The sequence below is a fragment of the Chlamydotis macqueenii genome, chromosome 21 (assembly GCF_036417535.1).
Source record: "Chlamydotis macqueenii isolate bChlMac1 chromosome 21, bChlMac1.mat, whole genome shotgun sequence".
Taxonomy (NCBI): domain Eukaryota; kingdom Metazoa; phylum Chordata; class Aves; order Otidiformes; family Otididae; genus Chlamydotis; species Chlamydotis macqueenii.
Genome location: NC_141576.1, coordinates 6,136,278 through 6,153,674, shown reverse-complemented (window position 1 = coordinate 6,153,674; position 17,397 = coordinate 6,136,278). Strand labels below are relative to the sequence as shown.

At 48.0% G+C, this 17,397-nt stretch overlaps 2 protein-coding genes across 2 annotated transcripts; one reads left to right on the top strand and one right to left on the bottom strand.

Moving 5' to 3' along the window:
* Positions 1-407: 407 nt before the first annotated feature.
* On the bottom strand, positions 408-5,738 carry LOC104474145 (F-box only protein 6). Its single transcript, XM_086764455.1, has 6 exons — positions 5,598-5,738; positions 3,324-3,655; positions 2,575-2,701; positions 1,759-1,854; positions 1,294-1,429; positions 408-594 (listed from the first exon to the last, which is right to left on the bottom strand). Exons 2-6 carry the CDS (start codon positions 3,580-3,582, stop codon positions 448-450), a joined length of 765 nt encoding a protein of 254 aa, XP_086620581.1. The 5' UTR covers positions 3,583-3,655; positions 5,598-5,738; the 3' UTR covers positions 408-447.
* On the top strand, positions 3,838-9,800 carry FBXO2 (F-box protein 2). The gene is made up of 6 exons (XM_086764456.1): positions 3,838-3,954; positions 5,523-5,798; positions 6,921-7,047; positions 7,145-7,240; positions 7,624-7,759; positions 8,192-9,800. The coding sequence occupies exons 2-6, from the start codon at positions 5,549-5,551 to the stop codon at positions 8,324-8,326; spliced, it is 744 nt and encodes a 247-aa protein (XP_086620582.1). The 5' UTR covers positions 3,838-3,954; positions 5,523-5,548; the 3' UTR covers positions 8,327-9,800.
* Positions 9,801-17,397: the final 7,597 nt, after the last annotated feature.

Genomic DNA, 17,397 nt, shown 5'->3' with positions numbered 1-17,397 from the left:
AGGAAAATACCATACAAAACAAGTCTGTCTGTAGCAGAGCCCTTGAGGACAGCATTGATAATCTGAAATAAAACATTTTAGCCTTATCTTTGCTAAGGTCCATAAACGAGGCAAGAAATGGGTTCTATTTAGGACTTAATGATAATAGCACAAGGACATAGTAACTAGAAAAGACAGATGTCATATATAATTGTAATTGTCCTAGTCTTCCTCCTGTGGAAGGGCACTGGTATTGCAGGAACATCCACGGTACAGGAGGATGAAAGATGAAGACAGAAGTCCTCCCAAAGGGTGGGGCCTGCAGAAGTTCTGCTGTGAACAAGAACTAACTGCTTGTATTTGAGATCAACTGTGCAAGACAGTCACCCAGAGAGTACAGACAAATAAGTGCACCTGAGACCACCTGGTTACAGTCCTGAGGTAAAAGCAAACACTTATATTGTGCCTTCACAACAACGTCTGGGGCCCAATGGTGATGCTGCTGTTTGTCACTCGGATCCCGTACCATCCTGCCCAGAACTGAGTGTCTTGGCCTCCGTGTTGAAACCAGATGTGACGAACCCCAGCTGGGTAATTCTGGAAAGTATGAGAAATCTGGAGAGAAAGAAGAAAATTCCTCTTAATTTGTCTAAATAAACCAGCACTGGAAGCTAGGACAATTACAGTATGGGAGTCTTGGTCTCAGGAAGAGCTCACTCTAAGATAGCTTCACTGGAAGTGCATCATACCCCTTTTTAAGGGACAGGAAAAAGCTTCTCTTATTGAGCCTTCTGCCCTGAAATCCTCTCCCAGTCAAATGTAACATGAAGCTTGATTCTTAGGTACATTTGTCATGTAAGGAAAAGGTAATGGGGAATCTACAGCCAGTCAAACCAGTTAAACATGCTTAGCAGTTTAACAAAAGTAATGCCTGCAATACTATAAATAACATCTGTGCAGTAGTTGTAAAACAGAGCTTTTTGATCCAACAAAAAAGGGAACTGTGCTCTTATAATTTAGTTATTTAGACAAAAACTTAAGTGAAAAACAAACTATTAAAGAGACTGAACTGAAATAACACAGAAGACCAGGGGATGATTTTTAGAAAGCCCTGGGCACCTACAAACCAAATCTGGCTCTTTCATGGCACTACTACTACTTCAGCATTGCCAACAGGAAGGGCTGACTTGAGTAGAGGAGGCTGAAGAACAGAGAAAGTAGGTCCAACTTGGGACTTCTGGCCAGGTAAGACTCAGAAGATTCAAGTGTCACAGTACTGATTGTAAAGCTGCTGCCCACAGGGCTGCTGCTTACCTCTCTCCAGCTTGCGTCACTCCACTGCTGTATAACCACGGGCTCGGGGTGGAACTCCTCAAGGACAATGTAGTCTTCAGAAAGCAGCCTCACTGTAAGTTCATAGCGACACCCACAGTCAAATCTGGCGGCATACCTAGAGAGACAGGGAGGAATCAAGGAGCAGGACTGTAAATACAGCGTTCAGTTTTCTTTAGTGATCGAAAACAGTCTCCAGGGGGATCCCTGGCTGCAGGGGAAAAGGAATGCCATCCTCAGAGCTATGAAGCAGCTCTGAAAGTTCCAGCTATCCTGCTCTTCAGAGGATGGGCACTTCCTTAGAGCCCAACTTAGATTTAGCTTACTCTTTACTCAAGAGCTACAACTCCCAAAAGAGAACTAATTTTATAGCATGAAAAGTTTCAGAGGCCTAGCTTATCTGTAGGCCAATGCCACAAATTCTAGTTTTTCAGTGCATACACTTACCAGTCCTTGACAACAATCTCGGGCCGTTTCTCATCCATCAACTGATTGTAGTATCCTTCTTTCTTCAGGGTAATGAGTTGAGACTTGAAGCATGGCCTGCAACAGCAATAAAAATATTCACAACTTCACAAAACGCATCTCTTTCTTCTCAACATCCACACTTTTCTTGACAGCTTTGCTCTTGCCAAAAGCCCACCCAGCCCCTGAAGGCCCACAAGGCTGACATGGCTAAGGCATGGCTTTTTCCACAGCCAGAACTGGATAAGGAAGTGAGCTGATTAGCTTCGCTCCCAGATAAAAGTTACCTACAAGCTGGATTAAGAGGGGTGTCTGCACTTGTATAACATATAACAGAGACTACTGCTTAAGGGATGTAAAAGCAGGTAATCCTCCTCTGCTGACAGCTTTTATGGCAAGCTGTTAGCATGACACACACACCTGCCACACTCAGAGGTTACAGAGCTTTGACTTTGTCAAGCAAGTGCATCTGATTAGCTTGCCAAACCTTAACCTTTGTCCACCACCTTTGGTAGAAAAGAAGCAGACATCCCATGTGGATTACCATAACCATAAAAAAAAAAACTTACAGGAAATTCCTGGTAGGTATGGAGAAATTTAGCACATGCTGCTATTCATTCTCTCAGCAGTAAACCTGTCTCTTTAGACTAACTATATAAAAAGTTAATTAAGCTCTTCCTTTTCCCACACGTGGGCTAAGGTTCAGTGACCTGCCTCAAGCCTTCCAGCCCTGGTGCCTTTGCAGACAGACAGGAGGAAACATCTCCCAGCTCCAGATTACTGGAATCCAGTTCTTACCCATATGAAGTGACAAAGTATTTGTGTACTTTGGGGTTTGGCATCTCTTTTCCATGAGTTCCAGGTAGATCCTCAATCTTCCATTTATCTCCTTCGTTATTATCAAGTTTCCAGTGCCGGAAGTTCTCTAAAAACATCGATATCAAGGATGAGTGTTAGGACTTGAATTTCCAGCAGTATCTCTGCTTTTGTTAAAGAATCAGCTACAGAAGAATACTAGGAACCGACTTTGATGAGTTTTCAGAAACACTGTATTTTTCCTACAGCTGAAAGTGACTCCTGGCTTTACCTTGCCATTGCTACTATGTGGCTGTCAGCAGTTAGCACAACAGGTAGCAACTTTCTGACCAGATCACGAACTCATGATCAGAATAAAGCAGAATTACTGTAGTCACATTAGTCAAGTCTGACAAGAAAAATTCCCCAGCCGCCCGAACGTTTCATCCCAATACCTGACAGTTTCATTATCATACTGTACTTGCTGTGCAAATTAACCCTCACTTCCACAGTGCTGGGGCCTCCGGGACTCCAGGGATTTTTCTGGTCACAACCACGGAGATGCATTTACCACTACTCCATCTGCCCACGGCAGCTCTACTGCAGATGTTTACGTGTGGATCTGACCCAGCAGAGATGCATCACTAGCTGGACAGTCCCACACCACCAGCAGTACTTGAGTAATGCAGGACACTGACTCATCCTGACTGTTAGGAAACTCTTAGCTCTCTACTATGAATAATTCAACAAACCTTCAGCACAGGGGTTTTTGATTAAGTTTCTCTTCAAGGTGCAGAGCATATAGAAGATCTTCCAGTCGGAGACGCTTCTGTCCAAATTCTGAACATAAAACCCCTCGCGCTGGCACTTGCGTTTCCACAGGGTGGTCAGGTCCACCACGTACCGCCACTGCGCGCAGACCAGTCTGCAGGTGCGGACCAGGTCCCGGGCCGGGAGCAGCGACAGCAGCTCCACCAGGACATCTTCGGGGAGGTCGCAGATGGTTGTCATCACAGTCCCGCCGCTCCAGGGACGGGCTGCAGGAGTACGCGGTGGGAAATCCTCAGGCACCGACCGCACAGAGCTTCAGGAAACAAGCAGAGGTTTTTTTTTTTTTCTCGGTTAGTAACAGCGCTAGGCGACAAACCGCCTGGCCTGGGCCGCCCCCGGGGCCATGGCCAGGGCAGCGCGACCCCCGCCCGGCCCCGACCCCACCTGGGCTCCGCCCGCCTGCGCCCTCCGGACACGGATGTGAGGCGGCAGCGGGCGGAGCGCGGGGCGGGCACCGGGAAGCGGGGGCGGTGCCGTGCGGGGCCGCGGCCTTCCCCCATTTATCAGGGGAGCCCGGCGCGGCCCCCGCCCGCCCGCCGAGCAGCGCCGCAGGTAGGAGCCTCCGCCGGGCCGGGAGCGGGGCGGGGGGCACCGCGCCGTCACCCTGCGGGTTCCTCCCGGGTGTCTGGACCGGAGGGAAGAGGGATAGGGCGGGGGCAGATGGGGAACCGGCAGGCGCCCCCAGCACAGCACGGGATGGAAGCCACCCCGGTAATTCCTGCCCGTGGGGGAGCAGTTTTAAGACATCGAGAGTCGGAGTGGAAAAGGACAGTCAGGCAGGGACCCTCACCCCGCCCCGAGTGCGGGGGAAATTCCCTGCTAAGCCAGGAGAGCGGTAACGCTCCATCACCAGGCCGAGAGCGGGCAAGGCACGGGAAATGCCTGCAGGAGGCGAAACCAGCATGAGCTCTCTTTTTTCTTTCTAAAAAATGACAGCTTACCCTTCAGGACTGTGGTTGAGAGTTGGAAAATGGGGACAGCAATGGGAAATCCCCAATGCTACCTCCATAAAAGCCAGGGAATTTTAAATGACAAGTTTCCTCCCGCTGGCTGCAGTGCAGAGAGAGGACAGATGACAGCTCTGCACCTGGACCATCCAGATTTAGGATGCTGTTATAGTAGTGACTCCCTATGTCTTCCCTCCTTTGCCAGACTGGGCTCTGCCATATTTCATCAAGTAGCATGTCAGGAGATGTCACCTGCTGTGTTTCTAGGGCTCTCCCAGCCTTAATGACTCCTGAGGAGTTTGGCTGCATTTATGCAGTCCACTGCAGCCTCAGCAGCTTCCCAGCGTCAGGACTCAGCTGAAATAAAAGCAGTGTCACAGTGCATCCCGCACTGCTGCCACGGGGCTGTGAATCTGCACACTCATCTCTCCTTATTCCTGCAGCACCTGGCCCTAGAACTCCAGGCAGCAGAGAGCTGTTGGGAGTCAGAGTGCAGAATTAGCACATGAACACACTTTGGACTTAATTGCTCAGGTTATAAGGCCACAGAAAAAGGAATATTAGAGAATATCAACTGAGTTCTTTTCAGTTATGCTCAGACCTATGCTTTATACAGGCTCATGACTAAGGAGATTAAGTGCCAGCCCCTTGAGGGAAAGCTTTTCAGATCTAGAACAAACCACTGCAGATGTGGTTGGCAAGATGCTCGCCATTGATATTTAGGTACTGCTCTGCAGCGTTTGCTATCAGCAATCTTCTTAAAGGCAGAACAAATACCCAGATGCCTCCATCTGCAGAGGAAGTCATTACTAAGAAGCTGATTTGTGCAGCAGCAGGGATTTCTGGAAGGACTGATTCCGGTCTGGGAAACTGACAAACTGTTTGCAATTGCAGATGGCACCTACTTGCATGTTGTGGATGGATTTAACTAAAGGCATCACTTAGAAGACAAAATACTGATCTGCTCACATGCTTCAGGGTATTAAGTTAATAGGGGTCAGGAGGTGTTGAGGTTAGGAAACAATCTATGTCCCCAAAATCATGCTTTTAGGCAACATGATTATTTTCCCCTTTTTTTTTTTCTAATGCATCAGTGTTTGACATCACTGACAGTAGGGGACCTCACATCTGAAGGACCACTGTGTCACTGCTCCTTTCCCCTTTCTTTCTCAGAAAGCTCCATCCAGCCTAGCCTAAGGATGGAGTCCCTCCCTGAAGCAGTCCTGATCAGAATCTTGGCTTCCATACCTGCAGCGGATCTGGTGCTGGCGTGCCGCCTAGTCTGCTGCCAGTGGAAGAATCTGGTCGATGGAGCTGCGCTTTGGATTCTGAAGTGTCAGCAGGAAGGCCTCACTGGAGCAGAGTCAGAGGACAATGCAGAGAACTGGCAAAACTTCTACTTCCTGAGTAAGAAAATGAAGAATCTCATCAAGAACCCATGTGGTGAAGGTGAGAGACAAGCATAATAAGCCCCTAGATTTCATAGAAATGACAGTCACTAGGAATTAGCCATCTCCAGTCTTTGAAAAGAGATCTTAGTTGCCATCAGGTTGCAGCGTTTTCTTCTTGCCCAAGAGTCAAATCACTTAATGCATGCAGTCAAATAATTTAATGGGCATGAAGGCCTTTGATAATCAGCCTCTGCAAAGGGCTCTACTTGACATCATCTTTAGATAAGCCCCTGTGGGGATCCAAATCACATTTGAGAGACAAAAGTGTCATTTGCTGAACCCCTGCCCCAGAACTGCACTGTCCAGTGCAGTAATGGTGGTGGCACCTGGGTTTCCAGATTGCTTCTTGCCCAACCACGACAGGAAATACCAAGGCTTTCTCCGCTCGGGAGCTAGTCTGCGCTTAGCTCATCAGGTGCTTCAGGCTTCCTGCCTTGAGGCAGCTCAGGCAAATCTTTTCTGTGACCTCACTACAGCCTACGTTACAGAGCTGCACACACTACCTGTTTGCCATTTTTCTGATAATCTCTGAACTTCGCTTGCCAGATCTACAAGATGCTTAGCAATAACCAAGCCTCGTAACCCAAGCAGCAGCAAACACATTTCACACATCATAGACCAAAGCAATACCAATACAGCGTCTCCATTTTGTTTCATTTTGTTTACAGATTATTTTTCTGCAAGATTTTCAGACATCCAGGTTCCCTCTGGCTACAAGCAGAAAAGCCCAATGTTTAGGGACAAACTGCTTCTAGAAATACCACTTAGCAATTTAGAAAAGTTAGAAATAAAGCAATCGGCATCTCTCCCCAGGCTATTCCTACGTTATGACACAAAGTGCCGACGCACAGTTCAGAATACCTAAATAATTTCACTGGAGTGCTTTCTTAAATAAATCCACATGTTTTGGGGGGGGGAGTGTTACAGTTTGTTAGATTAAGTTCAGCCAGGCTAAAGGTTTATACCTGACCTCTAATTAACAAACGTCTACATACAAAGTCAGTGCTGCATCTAAAGCGTACCTTCTGCAAGCCAGAGAAAGGTTCCAGTGGGAGAAGGTCAGGTTCCCCAGGCCCACAGAAACCAAGACTCATCCGAGTCTCTTTTCTGCCATTTGCAGAAGACTTGCAGCACTGGGGAGAGGTAGAGAATGGAGGTGATGGCTGGAAAATTGAAGAGCTCCCTGGGGACTTTGGAAAAGAATTCCCTAGTGAAGAAGTCCATAAATACTTTGTTACATCTTATGAGTAAGGCTACTTTCTTCTCTTATTCAGGGAAGGGGACATTTTTGGTTCCCCCAGTCCAAGGAGAGACTGTGATACCAATTAACATCTCGCATTTCAGGTGGTGTCGCAAGGCTCAGGTCATTGACCTTCGGGCTGAGGGCTACTGGGAAGAGCTGATGGACACAACCCAGCCTAAAGTTGTGGTAAAGGACTGGTAAGTGGCAAGGATGCCTCAGAAGGCAGGCAGAGAGTCAAGAAAGAGAAGGGTAGGGAGGGCATATACCTTCACTGGGCCTTAAAACCTCAGCCGCCTGATCCCCTAGGTGTGGGACAGGGCTGGGTCTTGGCTTACAGAGCCACCAGCAGCTCCCACAAGCTTCCCACTGTCAGTGCATGTGGCCTCTAAAGATCAGGTTCCTGCTGTGAATGAGTGGGGTGCTGGGTTGGGGCGAGAACCATTACAGATTTCCACCTCAAACCACGGCCCCAGTAACCTGATGAGATTGGTAGAGCCTGCGTTCAGCAAGGTGCAGTTGCATGCTCTGGCTCTTTGCTGAGTTCACACGGGTAAGGCTAGCAGCCTGGATCTCCTTGCAGGTATGCAGGACGCAGTGATGCTGGCTGCCTCTATGAGCTCTGCGTGAAGCTGCTCTCAGAGAATGAGGATGTTCTGGCTGAGTACAAAAGTGAGACGATTACTATCCCACAGGACAATGATGCCAACTGGACCGAGGTGAGTTACAGCTTGGGTTCAACAGGTGACACCCAACCTGCATGAATCGGGAATATTTCCAAGCGGTGTGAAGCAGGACAGTTATCCTGGAGGAGGAGGAACCTCTGTCATGGGTTGTGTGGAGCCATGACCCTGTGATTGAACAAAGGGATTATACTGGAAGGTTGCCTTACCTAAAACTTGGAAACTTGCTGAGGCACTACTGCAGGTGTAGGATGAAGGAGATGCCCAACTGGGAGAGATTCAATGACCTCCAAACAACAGTGGGATCAGAGCTCCTCCCAGTATTTCCCACTGTAAATGTCCTCATTGTTACCCAGCCTCACAGGTATGACTTGGGCCGGTGGGGTTGAAGGCTCTGTGCACTGAAGAAGGGTAAGTTTATGGTGGTTTGACGCTTACCAACAACCTTTTTTGTCTCTCATCCCAAAGATCTCCCACACCTTTTCCAACTATGGGCCTGGGGTCCGCTTTGTCCGCTTCGAACACGGTGGCCAGGACACACTATTCTGGAAGGGATGGTATGGCATACGTGTTACCAACAGCAGCGTGACAGTGGAGCCATAGCCGTGCTGATCTGGGGCCTGCATGCTGGAGCTGACTTCCCTCAGGGCATCTCATGGCCTTTGGATGGTTTCTGCATGGTGCTGCTTCTGGGCTGTAGAGCATACAACTTTCTGTGTTTGAACATGTGTGCAAGATGCCAGTGGCCACATCCATCTTTCCTCAAGGAGACTATGCAAAGAATGTGAATAGATTTGTGAATGCACCACATTATACTCAGCCTTGCTGCTTGCACTGGCGTTCTCAGTCAAGCATGAGATCACGTAAAAATCCTGCAGAGCTTACTTCTCTCCTAAGCCACTAAGCCCGAGCACCCAGCCCGAGCTGGACACCTCTCCTGTCTGCTTCCACGACTTGGGCACCCCTTAACTTTAAGTGGTACTTTGGGCGTATTTTCTGGAAGTTAAAGAATGGAAAAAAAGAAAGACAGAAAAGCATAGACCTTGTGTCTGAGAACATAGCAGGAAAACCCAGAACCCTGTCACATCTCTGTCACCAACTGCTTCCATGACCTGCAGCAAGAATTTTAGCTTCTCACTTTTATAAACAAAATGTCACTGCTTGCCTCTCAGGGGCTCTAGCTTGGCTGCCAAGTGCTTTATTTTTAGTGATGATAATGCAAAGCAATAGGGATTGGATCCTTTTACGCTGTTCCCAGCATCCATTTATCAAGGAAAGTGCTGGGAGCTGAAACCTCTCTGGTGCCCAGCCCCAGGGCTTCATTTGGCTCCCTCAAACTGAGAGTAATTGTGAGAGAGAGACAAGGACTTGGGGAAAAGGGTTAGAAGAAAATTGTGGAGGGGGTCCAGGAACAAATGAAAACAAACCCATCTACCCCTTTCTGGCCTCTGCACGCTTCATGCAACAAGCACCCTGATCATCCAGTATGACTCTCTGCAGGCAGGAGATGTTCTTCACGTGGAAAGCTGTTAGCCCTACTTGATCTCAGTTGTTCCAGCCTACTAACAGCGTCTGTGAAAAGTATTCATCTGCCTCCGCTCCATACGCTCACTGACAAGTCAGCACTCCATACGTACTCCCACTAGTGCCTCTTGATGTCACTCAGGGCTGTGAGCCACCACCCTGAACAAAGACACCCAAGCTTCCCTGAGCCAAGCCTGGCCCTGCTAGTCAGTCCTCTCAGAAGAGCATCCCTTTCACAGAACTGGTGTTGCCTGGAGAGATAGGCACTTACATTTTTGTGTCCATCTGTCCGTCCTCCCATCGCGGGCTGCCAGCACACACATACTTGAATGCCACTTTGCATCAAAGTGCACCATTCGAAGTGCAGTGTACTACTCTTACCTGTAGCCAAAGGAGAGAGCTTCCAAACTGGTCACTGTGCATGCTCTGCTTCCTCGGGCTTTCTGCACCACTGCACCTGGATGCCTAGGGCACACGGCCTTCCAAACCACAGCCGTGCCAGGCTGGAGTCCAGGCAAACTTAATAAAATAATACAATTGTGTGTGGATCTTCCCTTGTGTGCTGAGTATTTGTATCCTGTGCTTAAGTATGCTTTTTCTGTTCAGTTATGTGGAGTGATGTCAATGAGTCCTATCCAAAAAACAGGAGTCGTATCTTCTATGAATCTCCCTGAAAGAGGTACCTGCTCTGTTCCCCAACCCAGCAGCCTGAACCTGTTGGAAGCGCTTGATGGGCAACAAATTTGCAGAGCAGCAACAGGCAGCGGTACACTTAAAACATAGTGGGAATTCACACAAGGCACAGAAGAGGTCTGGGAAGGCTCCTACACAGTCCAGCCCTGACAGATACCCTCCAGGTCATCTCTAACTGTAGCCCTACTGTGAGCTCAGCCTTGGTTCTGACCCAGGAGAGACCGGAACCAGCTCAGAATTTAACTCTTTTTCCCTCCATTACCTCTGCACACACTGCCATACACCACTTTATTCACCACAGCCTTTAACGCAGCTGACAAAGTTGTAGTTAAGTCACCTCGCTGCCAACTCTGTGCCCCGCAGGAGAAGAGAGGCCTCCACCTGTCCCCGAGGAATCAGTACACCAAGGGGATCAATACCCACACTGATGCAATTGCTAAACTGAACCTCTCCTAAGCCACGATCTCACAGTCAGGATAAACCCCAGGATTAAGCCTTCAGATATTGTGTCCTGTGTAAATACGGGGCAAGGCCATGGTCCCCACTTTAGGCTTATCTAGGCTGAGCTACTAAATCCATACAGCCTCCCCAGCAGCTCTGTTACAATGAACGCAGCTGCCTGGCGGCTTTCCCCCTCATGTCAGCAGGTCTGATGTTCACATCGGCTGTCAGGGGCATCTGCAAAGCTGTCCTGACCTCACTCACCTCCAGGAGATACCTTCCAAGACACTCAAAGCCTTGCAGCTTCACTGCAGAGAAGAGCTACCTCTGCTCCACAGAGCTGCTTGCAAAAGCTGCTGCTGACCTCAGGGGAGTGATCACTCCTTGTATTCAGCCACCTCAGTGCTAGAGTTCCAAAGCAAGTGAGTGCCTGGGTACTTGAGGGGGGAAAAAAAAAAAAAGAAAAGAAAAAAAAAAAAAAAGAGTCTTGCTAGCATTATAAATATTTTGTTCTAAATGCCTTTTGAATTTTGATCAAATACTAGAAGTCTGAACACACTGAAATCTGCACTACACACATACCTCCAATTTCAAGACGATGTCAACTCATCTGTTCGAGATGAAGAGAGTGCAGGAGGTTAATGGGTTCTCACATGTTACAGACTTCATGGAAATTGAGACAATGCAACTTCATAGGATTACAGAAAGTCAGTGCAATTGTGACAAAAGGGTTTAGATGCAGTTAAGCTCCCAGCCACTGAAGGGCTCTGTCACACACAGCTACTACAAGAGTTCCTTTCTGCTTTCTGTTGTGCCAACACCAGCAAGCAGCTGTGTGCTACTACACAGTGGCTTTTGGGAACACTGATGACCAATGCAGCCATGTGCTGTACAGACAGAAAAGTAATTTGTAACAGTTATTTTCATCACCTAGACTCAGAGTATTTAGAAATCTGAGCATTAAGACACCAAAATTCAGCATTGCTGGAGAAAAACGAAACAAAACGCTGAAACCAGTCCTGAACACGTCAACAAGAGCTGTAAAAAGGGCTCCTCTTTCCTCTGCACGTCAAACCCACAGTGCACCACAGCCATCCCTGGGGCAGACCACTGCTGAGCTCAGTAGTGAGCTACACCAAAAAATGGAAGTGTCCTCCAAAACACCCCACGTTGGAACAAAACAGCTGGATGATAACTGGGGAGAGAGTTTAAGATGCGAACTACTCACTTTTGGCCAAGACACTGGCATGAACACACCTTTTACCCTGGCTGCTTTAAAACTCAGAGGCACTAAGAGAAGCCCTGGATACAGCACTCCGCACAGCCCTTTCCTGCTCTTGGCAGCTGGCATCCGATGTCCTGGGTAGCCAACTGCATCTTGCTGGCTGCAGTTGTATGAGATCTCTCTGTAATTTTCTTTTCTACAAAGCCCACCACAGCTAGTCCTAGCTTGAACGCCATTATACTTAAAAGAGTGGTGGGTTGGTTTTGTGGTTTTTGCATGGTTTTTTTTTTTTTTTTTTTTTGTAATAGCTTCTACAGCAAGTCTCTTGCAGAGCAACAGAACAGAGCAAGATGGGGCCCCGGCAAGGAAGCGCTAGCATACACCTCTTGTCAAGTCTAATTGAATTTTTCTATATGAAGCATCTATTATTACCCACCCAGGGGGCTTGTGGACAGATGGAGGAGTTTGCTCCCCCACCAGGCATTCAAGACTGGAGATGGGAGGGATGGGGGAGAAAAATCTGACAAGTCCCTGTAGCTTGCAGCCCAGCTGTTCTAGCCAGCTGTAAAAGGGAGGATAGTTTAGGAGATTGATTCCCCCTCAATCAAACAGCTTGTAGAGGCTGGGAATGGAACTTCCCGAAAGCCAGGAGAGCAGAGGCTTCCAGCCAAAAGCTGCAGCCAGGATGAGTATGGTCACAAACAGGATTGAAAGCCAGTGACTTATCCTTGACTCCTAGCCTATCCGAAGAACTGGAAAACACTGGGCTAGTGAAGAAACATCCCCTGGGCACACACCTCCCTTTGCAGTTCAGACAACCATTCCCACATCTCCTTCATTGCTGTCCCACACCATACAGGTATCTCAGGGAAAAACAAAGCCCATGGATGAGCAGCATTGGCACTGAGCTAACCTGATTCCTGCTTCTCCTTCCATCCTGATGTCCTTGTGGCACTGACCGCCCTGTCCTTCTCAGTCTCCTTACCTATTAGGACAAAAAAGGTCTAAAGATGCTTTCCTACAGGGGAAATGCTTTGGGGTTACAGCGAGAACAGCTACAGAGAGTTCAACTGGGCAGCCTCATGGAAGCTGGAAAGGATAGCTATTGCTTGAGACAGCTGCACGAGAGAGCTGAGCTCCTTACACAGCAGCCTGCAGGTAAAGCAAAGGTACCCAGACAAACCAGAGCAGGACATGGGCAGGATCAGCATGTGGAGAAGAGACATCACAGGAACAGAAAAGCCAGATACAGCCAAGCAAGCACACAAGCACAAGCTGTCAGCCTCCCTCATTTTTCGAGGAGAGTTTTGTCTGATGCAAATAAAGATTGCGGTGGAGGTGCCCGACTGCCCTTCCTTTCCCCTTCCCAGCAGCCAGCCGGCAGCACCCGAAGGGCAGTGCTCTGAAGGCAGCAATGCAGCCCAGGCAGGGCAGCGGCTCCCGGCCCGGCCTGTCCCTCCCTGCGCCGGGAGCCCTGCTGCGAGTGTACCACCGAGCGCTGCATTTGCGGGGTCATTTCTGATCCCTGCGCCCTGTTTCCTCTGGCTGCAGCTCCGGCTCAAGTCAGCGTTGTCCTCTGGTCCTGTTTAAACGCCGTCTGTCATGGTTTGCAGAGCAGCTCTCGCTATACAGACCCTCAAGCTTACCCCTGCCATCTGGGACACCCCATGCGTTTTGGAAGTACATTTGCCTCTGGGGCAGCAGACACAGCACACTCGTCTTGGATGCAGGCAGCCTTCTAAACTGTGATGTACTAATCGGAGAGCAGTGAAAGCTTTCTTGAACACAGATCAAGGCCTGCTTTTCAAATTCAACTGGCAGCAGCACAACTCACCCAACACTACCCTAGGGCAGCGATTTATTAAGACTATCACTCAAATCAGCAACACGCCTTTCCTTGCAGAGTACCTTCTTACCTTGATCCGGCCCATGAGAATCAGAAGAACTGCACACAGAGCAGCGGGGCTGCCTGCATCCCCATCTACGCCGTGCCCAGGCACAGGCAGCCACTTTGCTCCCCTCCTTGCATGCGAAGTTCAACAGCCCTCCCCAGCAAGGCAAGAGGCCCAGCCAAATTCACGTGCCCTCGCCTAACCTCCCTTGCAGGCACTCAGAGCAACTCATCTGGAGCTGCTGTCTGTGCAGACCCATTAACCACAGCACAGTCGGTGTTCTCAGAAAGGCAGAGAGGCCACAAGAAAGTCCTCAGAGTGTTCACTGGACTGATGCATCACAGGGGAACACACCTAGCTGGGGGCAGGAGATGGGGTAGGGGGAGGATGGTATCAGAGCTCTGCTACTTGCAATCCTTCCAAAAGGTCCTGAAGTCAAACAGTGCCATTGCCACCTCATCACACACTATACAGCTCCTCTCGTTAATATTGACACACAAAGCATTACAAAACCAAGCAGATAAAATCCTGATCCAGATATGAGTAATAACTTTGCATTTTTTTTTTTGTAAATTAAACCTAATCTTTTGTTGACTGTGCTATACAAGGAGAAATAATGAAACAGATTAAGATGAGATCTTGCTCACTCTTGCTGAACAAAAGCCAATTAATTGTGAGTAGGATTATTGTGAAGTCCTTCTCGTCTTAGGCAAATACAATCAGATAGAGTTTAGGTGCTGGTGGAGGAGCCCTGCTCATTGGAGCGATAACTCTGCCCGGACAGATGAATGCAGTGCAAAGACTCAGTTAAGCACATGGAGACTCCTGCCTTGCTATTTTCCCCAGTCTCTCTTGCCAATTTGCACACAGGAGAGAGATACTTTAAAACCAACACACACACCCCCTAACGACACAACCTGCCTACTCCAAGTCCCCTTCTCCTGTCTATGACAGACCCCTCCCCATCTGTACATCACTCCCAACGCAGATTCATCCCACCTTTTTCCAAAGCTGCCTGGCTATGAAGGCTTTACCCCCTACAAATCCTTTCTTCCAGTCCTTCACCACGCCAAGATATTTCCTCTCCGTCATCCAAGCTAAATCTCTGCTGCAGTCTCTCTGCTACTCGCTTGCTCCACAGCAGAGCCATCTTCACCTGTCTGCCACGATGACAAGCAAAGAGATCATTCTTGCCCCTTCTCACCTGTCCTCTTCCTGATATAAATAGAAATTTGGGAAAAAGCAAGGGATTGTAGGAAAAGGGTCCAATGTCATTGCTCTGTGAGGAAAATGAGGGAAGGCTTGGCACAAGGACTATGTGCTTTGATTAAAGACTTGGGCACTGCAAGGCATGCCAGTTAGGAGAAATTCATGCACTGCTAGGTACGTTCCCCACCATATGGGAGCCTGAGCCACCACTCGCCTGTGGGACACAAGGAAAGGTGCAACAGATGTGGTGGTGGCGGTACATCACAGAAACAGTTGGCATGGAGAAGCAAATCCTGGTTCTAGCTGGGAAGGTTCAGGGTAGGAACAGAAACCAACACCAGCATGCCTGGAAAAAGGGGAACAGCTGTGTGGAACTCACAGCCCCACTCCAACGGCCAGGCTAAAAGCTAACCTAACCTGACAATCCCCACTTCTCTGACAGTACTGAGAGCTCCACACATCCCACCAGGGAAGGAACCTGTAACAGCGAGAAATAAAAGGCATTGAGTGAATTCGCAGACTATTTACTTGGAGAAAATACTTCTTACTTTCACATCAGGTTAAAAAAATAAAAAGTAAAATTAAACCCTGTCAAAGCCTGCAGCACTGGCATTGACAGACAAAAATGACTTAACAGAAAAAAAAATGGGCAGGGAAAGTGATTTTCTTTGCCTGCATTGCCAGGGGAATTAAATCTTGTTTTTTTCCCCGTCACCACCAAGTGGAATAATCCAATATATTAAAGCTAATGTGCTTCTTGTATTTATTGCTGTGTATTTGACCTAACAGAGTTTTATTCCTACATTAAGAATAAAACCATTCCGGAAGGCAAGCTGCAAAACTCTAGATCAATTACTACCTCCTCCAACAGCTGAAAAGTGAGTTATTTCTTGTAAAAGGAAAAAAATGTAGAAAATAATAATAAAAATTTTAAAAAAACCCTCCTTTCCCCTTGTGCAATGAGTTCTGCACTGCAGATCTGGTGGAGTTAGGTAATATTGAGTTTGGTTTCTAAGCAACATTTTAAAAAATCAGGCAGCAGCCCAAATCTCCATTTTCAGATGCTTATGGCCCCCGTCCTGCACAGAACAAGCTTGCAGTCACCCACCAGTGGAAACCAGGGCTCAGGAGAGCAGAGAGCACAGCTCCCTGTGCTTCCCACTGCGCCCTCAGGGACCCGTGTCAGGTTCTCGTGCACCCACAGCAGTGACAGGATGTGCAATAACCCCTACAAAGCAGCTCTTGTTGGTAAGCAAACAAAACCACGGGCACAAAGCCAAGAAACACAGCACTCAAGCGCGAGAGGGCTGAGGTCGAAGGGGACAGAGTCAGCGGGGTAACTCACTGATCCAAAACCACTGAAAGAAATACGAAAATGCTCCTGCTTGTATCTGAGCTTGGGGATGCCACCCTGTCTGGGAGGGGTTCGGACCAGCACAAGCCGATGCTTTCTTTCTTGCAAGGCTCCGACACCTGGCTTGGGGCGATGAACTGGCACACTGGGTTCTGGGGATCTCCAGAGGCCACACAGCAGCTCCCAGATGACACGACTGGGGGCTGTTTGCTGGAATATCTGAGCTGAGACCCCTCAAGTCAGTCTTTCACAGCGAGCGAGGAACACTAAAACTTGCTGATGCCACTGTTTCTCACCACATGGGCTACACTCAGGGCAGGTGGGGTGCTGGAAGAGGTATCGCAGTACATTTGAACCAGCAGAGAACTTTTCCTTTCTAGAAATTTTAATGGTAGCAGTGAATATAAGGAAAACCAGATAAAACAAAGGAAATTATACTGATTTGTTGCCATTGGGTGTTTCAGCTCAAAGAAACGAGAAGCTGCTGTACTCATGGTTTAACACACTCCTTACAGAAAAGGAGATGCTGCTCAGACAATTGTGAAGGTCAGCGCTTCTATTTTCAGCAGAGAGTTTGGGGATTCAGTATGAATGGAAAAGAGGTAGGGAAAGGGGCTTTGATACAGGCAGGCAAGCCTAAAAGGCAAGATCATCTTTACTAAAAGAAAAAAAAAAACAAACCAAAACAAAAAAAAGGCATGAGATGCATTAATTCCTGATCTGTATCTAGACATTATTTGCTCCAGGAATGAGGGCCATGATATACCTACGGGCTTCAGCAGATTTTATTGCCTTCCATGAGCTAATATCCTTATTTTAGCACGAGGACAGCAGAGACACAAGCCTCCCTTAGCTAGCAGTCACATAGGAAGCCTACAAGTTCAGCCAAGAATTCCAAGTCCACAGCCCTGTTGCTACCCCAGCCAAGTCTCATTCACTGCTTTGTACAGCCTCCCACACCGCACGGGGCCACGCAGCATGAAAGTCTGGACACAATCAGCATACATTATGAAAAAGTATTTGAATTGCTGTGATTCCAGTGAGAGAAAGCCATTCCTCTTAGTGCACAGGGCTATCTTAGTTTTCATTCTCCCTTATGCTATCATGATATGGACAGAGTTTAAGGCAATTTGAGTAGAAGTAACTATGAATTCCTATACACGCATAAGTTCCAGTTACATTTAACTGCAACCTTCAACTCAAGAACAACTAGTAAATCTGAACAAACAGACAAAAGTCTTTTTAGTAGCTTCTTGCAAGTTTTTTTTTTTGCTGCTGCTTTTTTTTTTTTTTTTTTAAAGCCTCCAATAATTGTTTTGTACATGCAGCCCTAGCT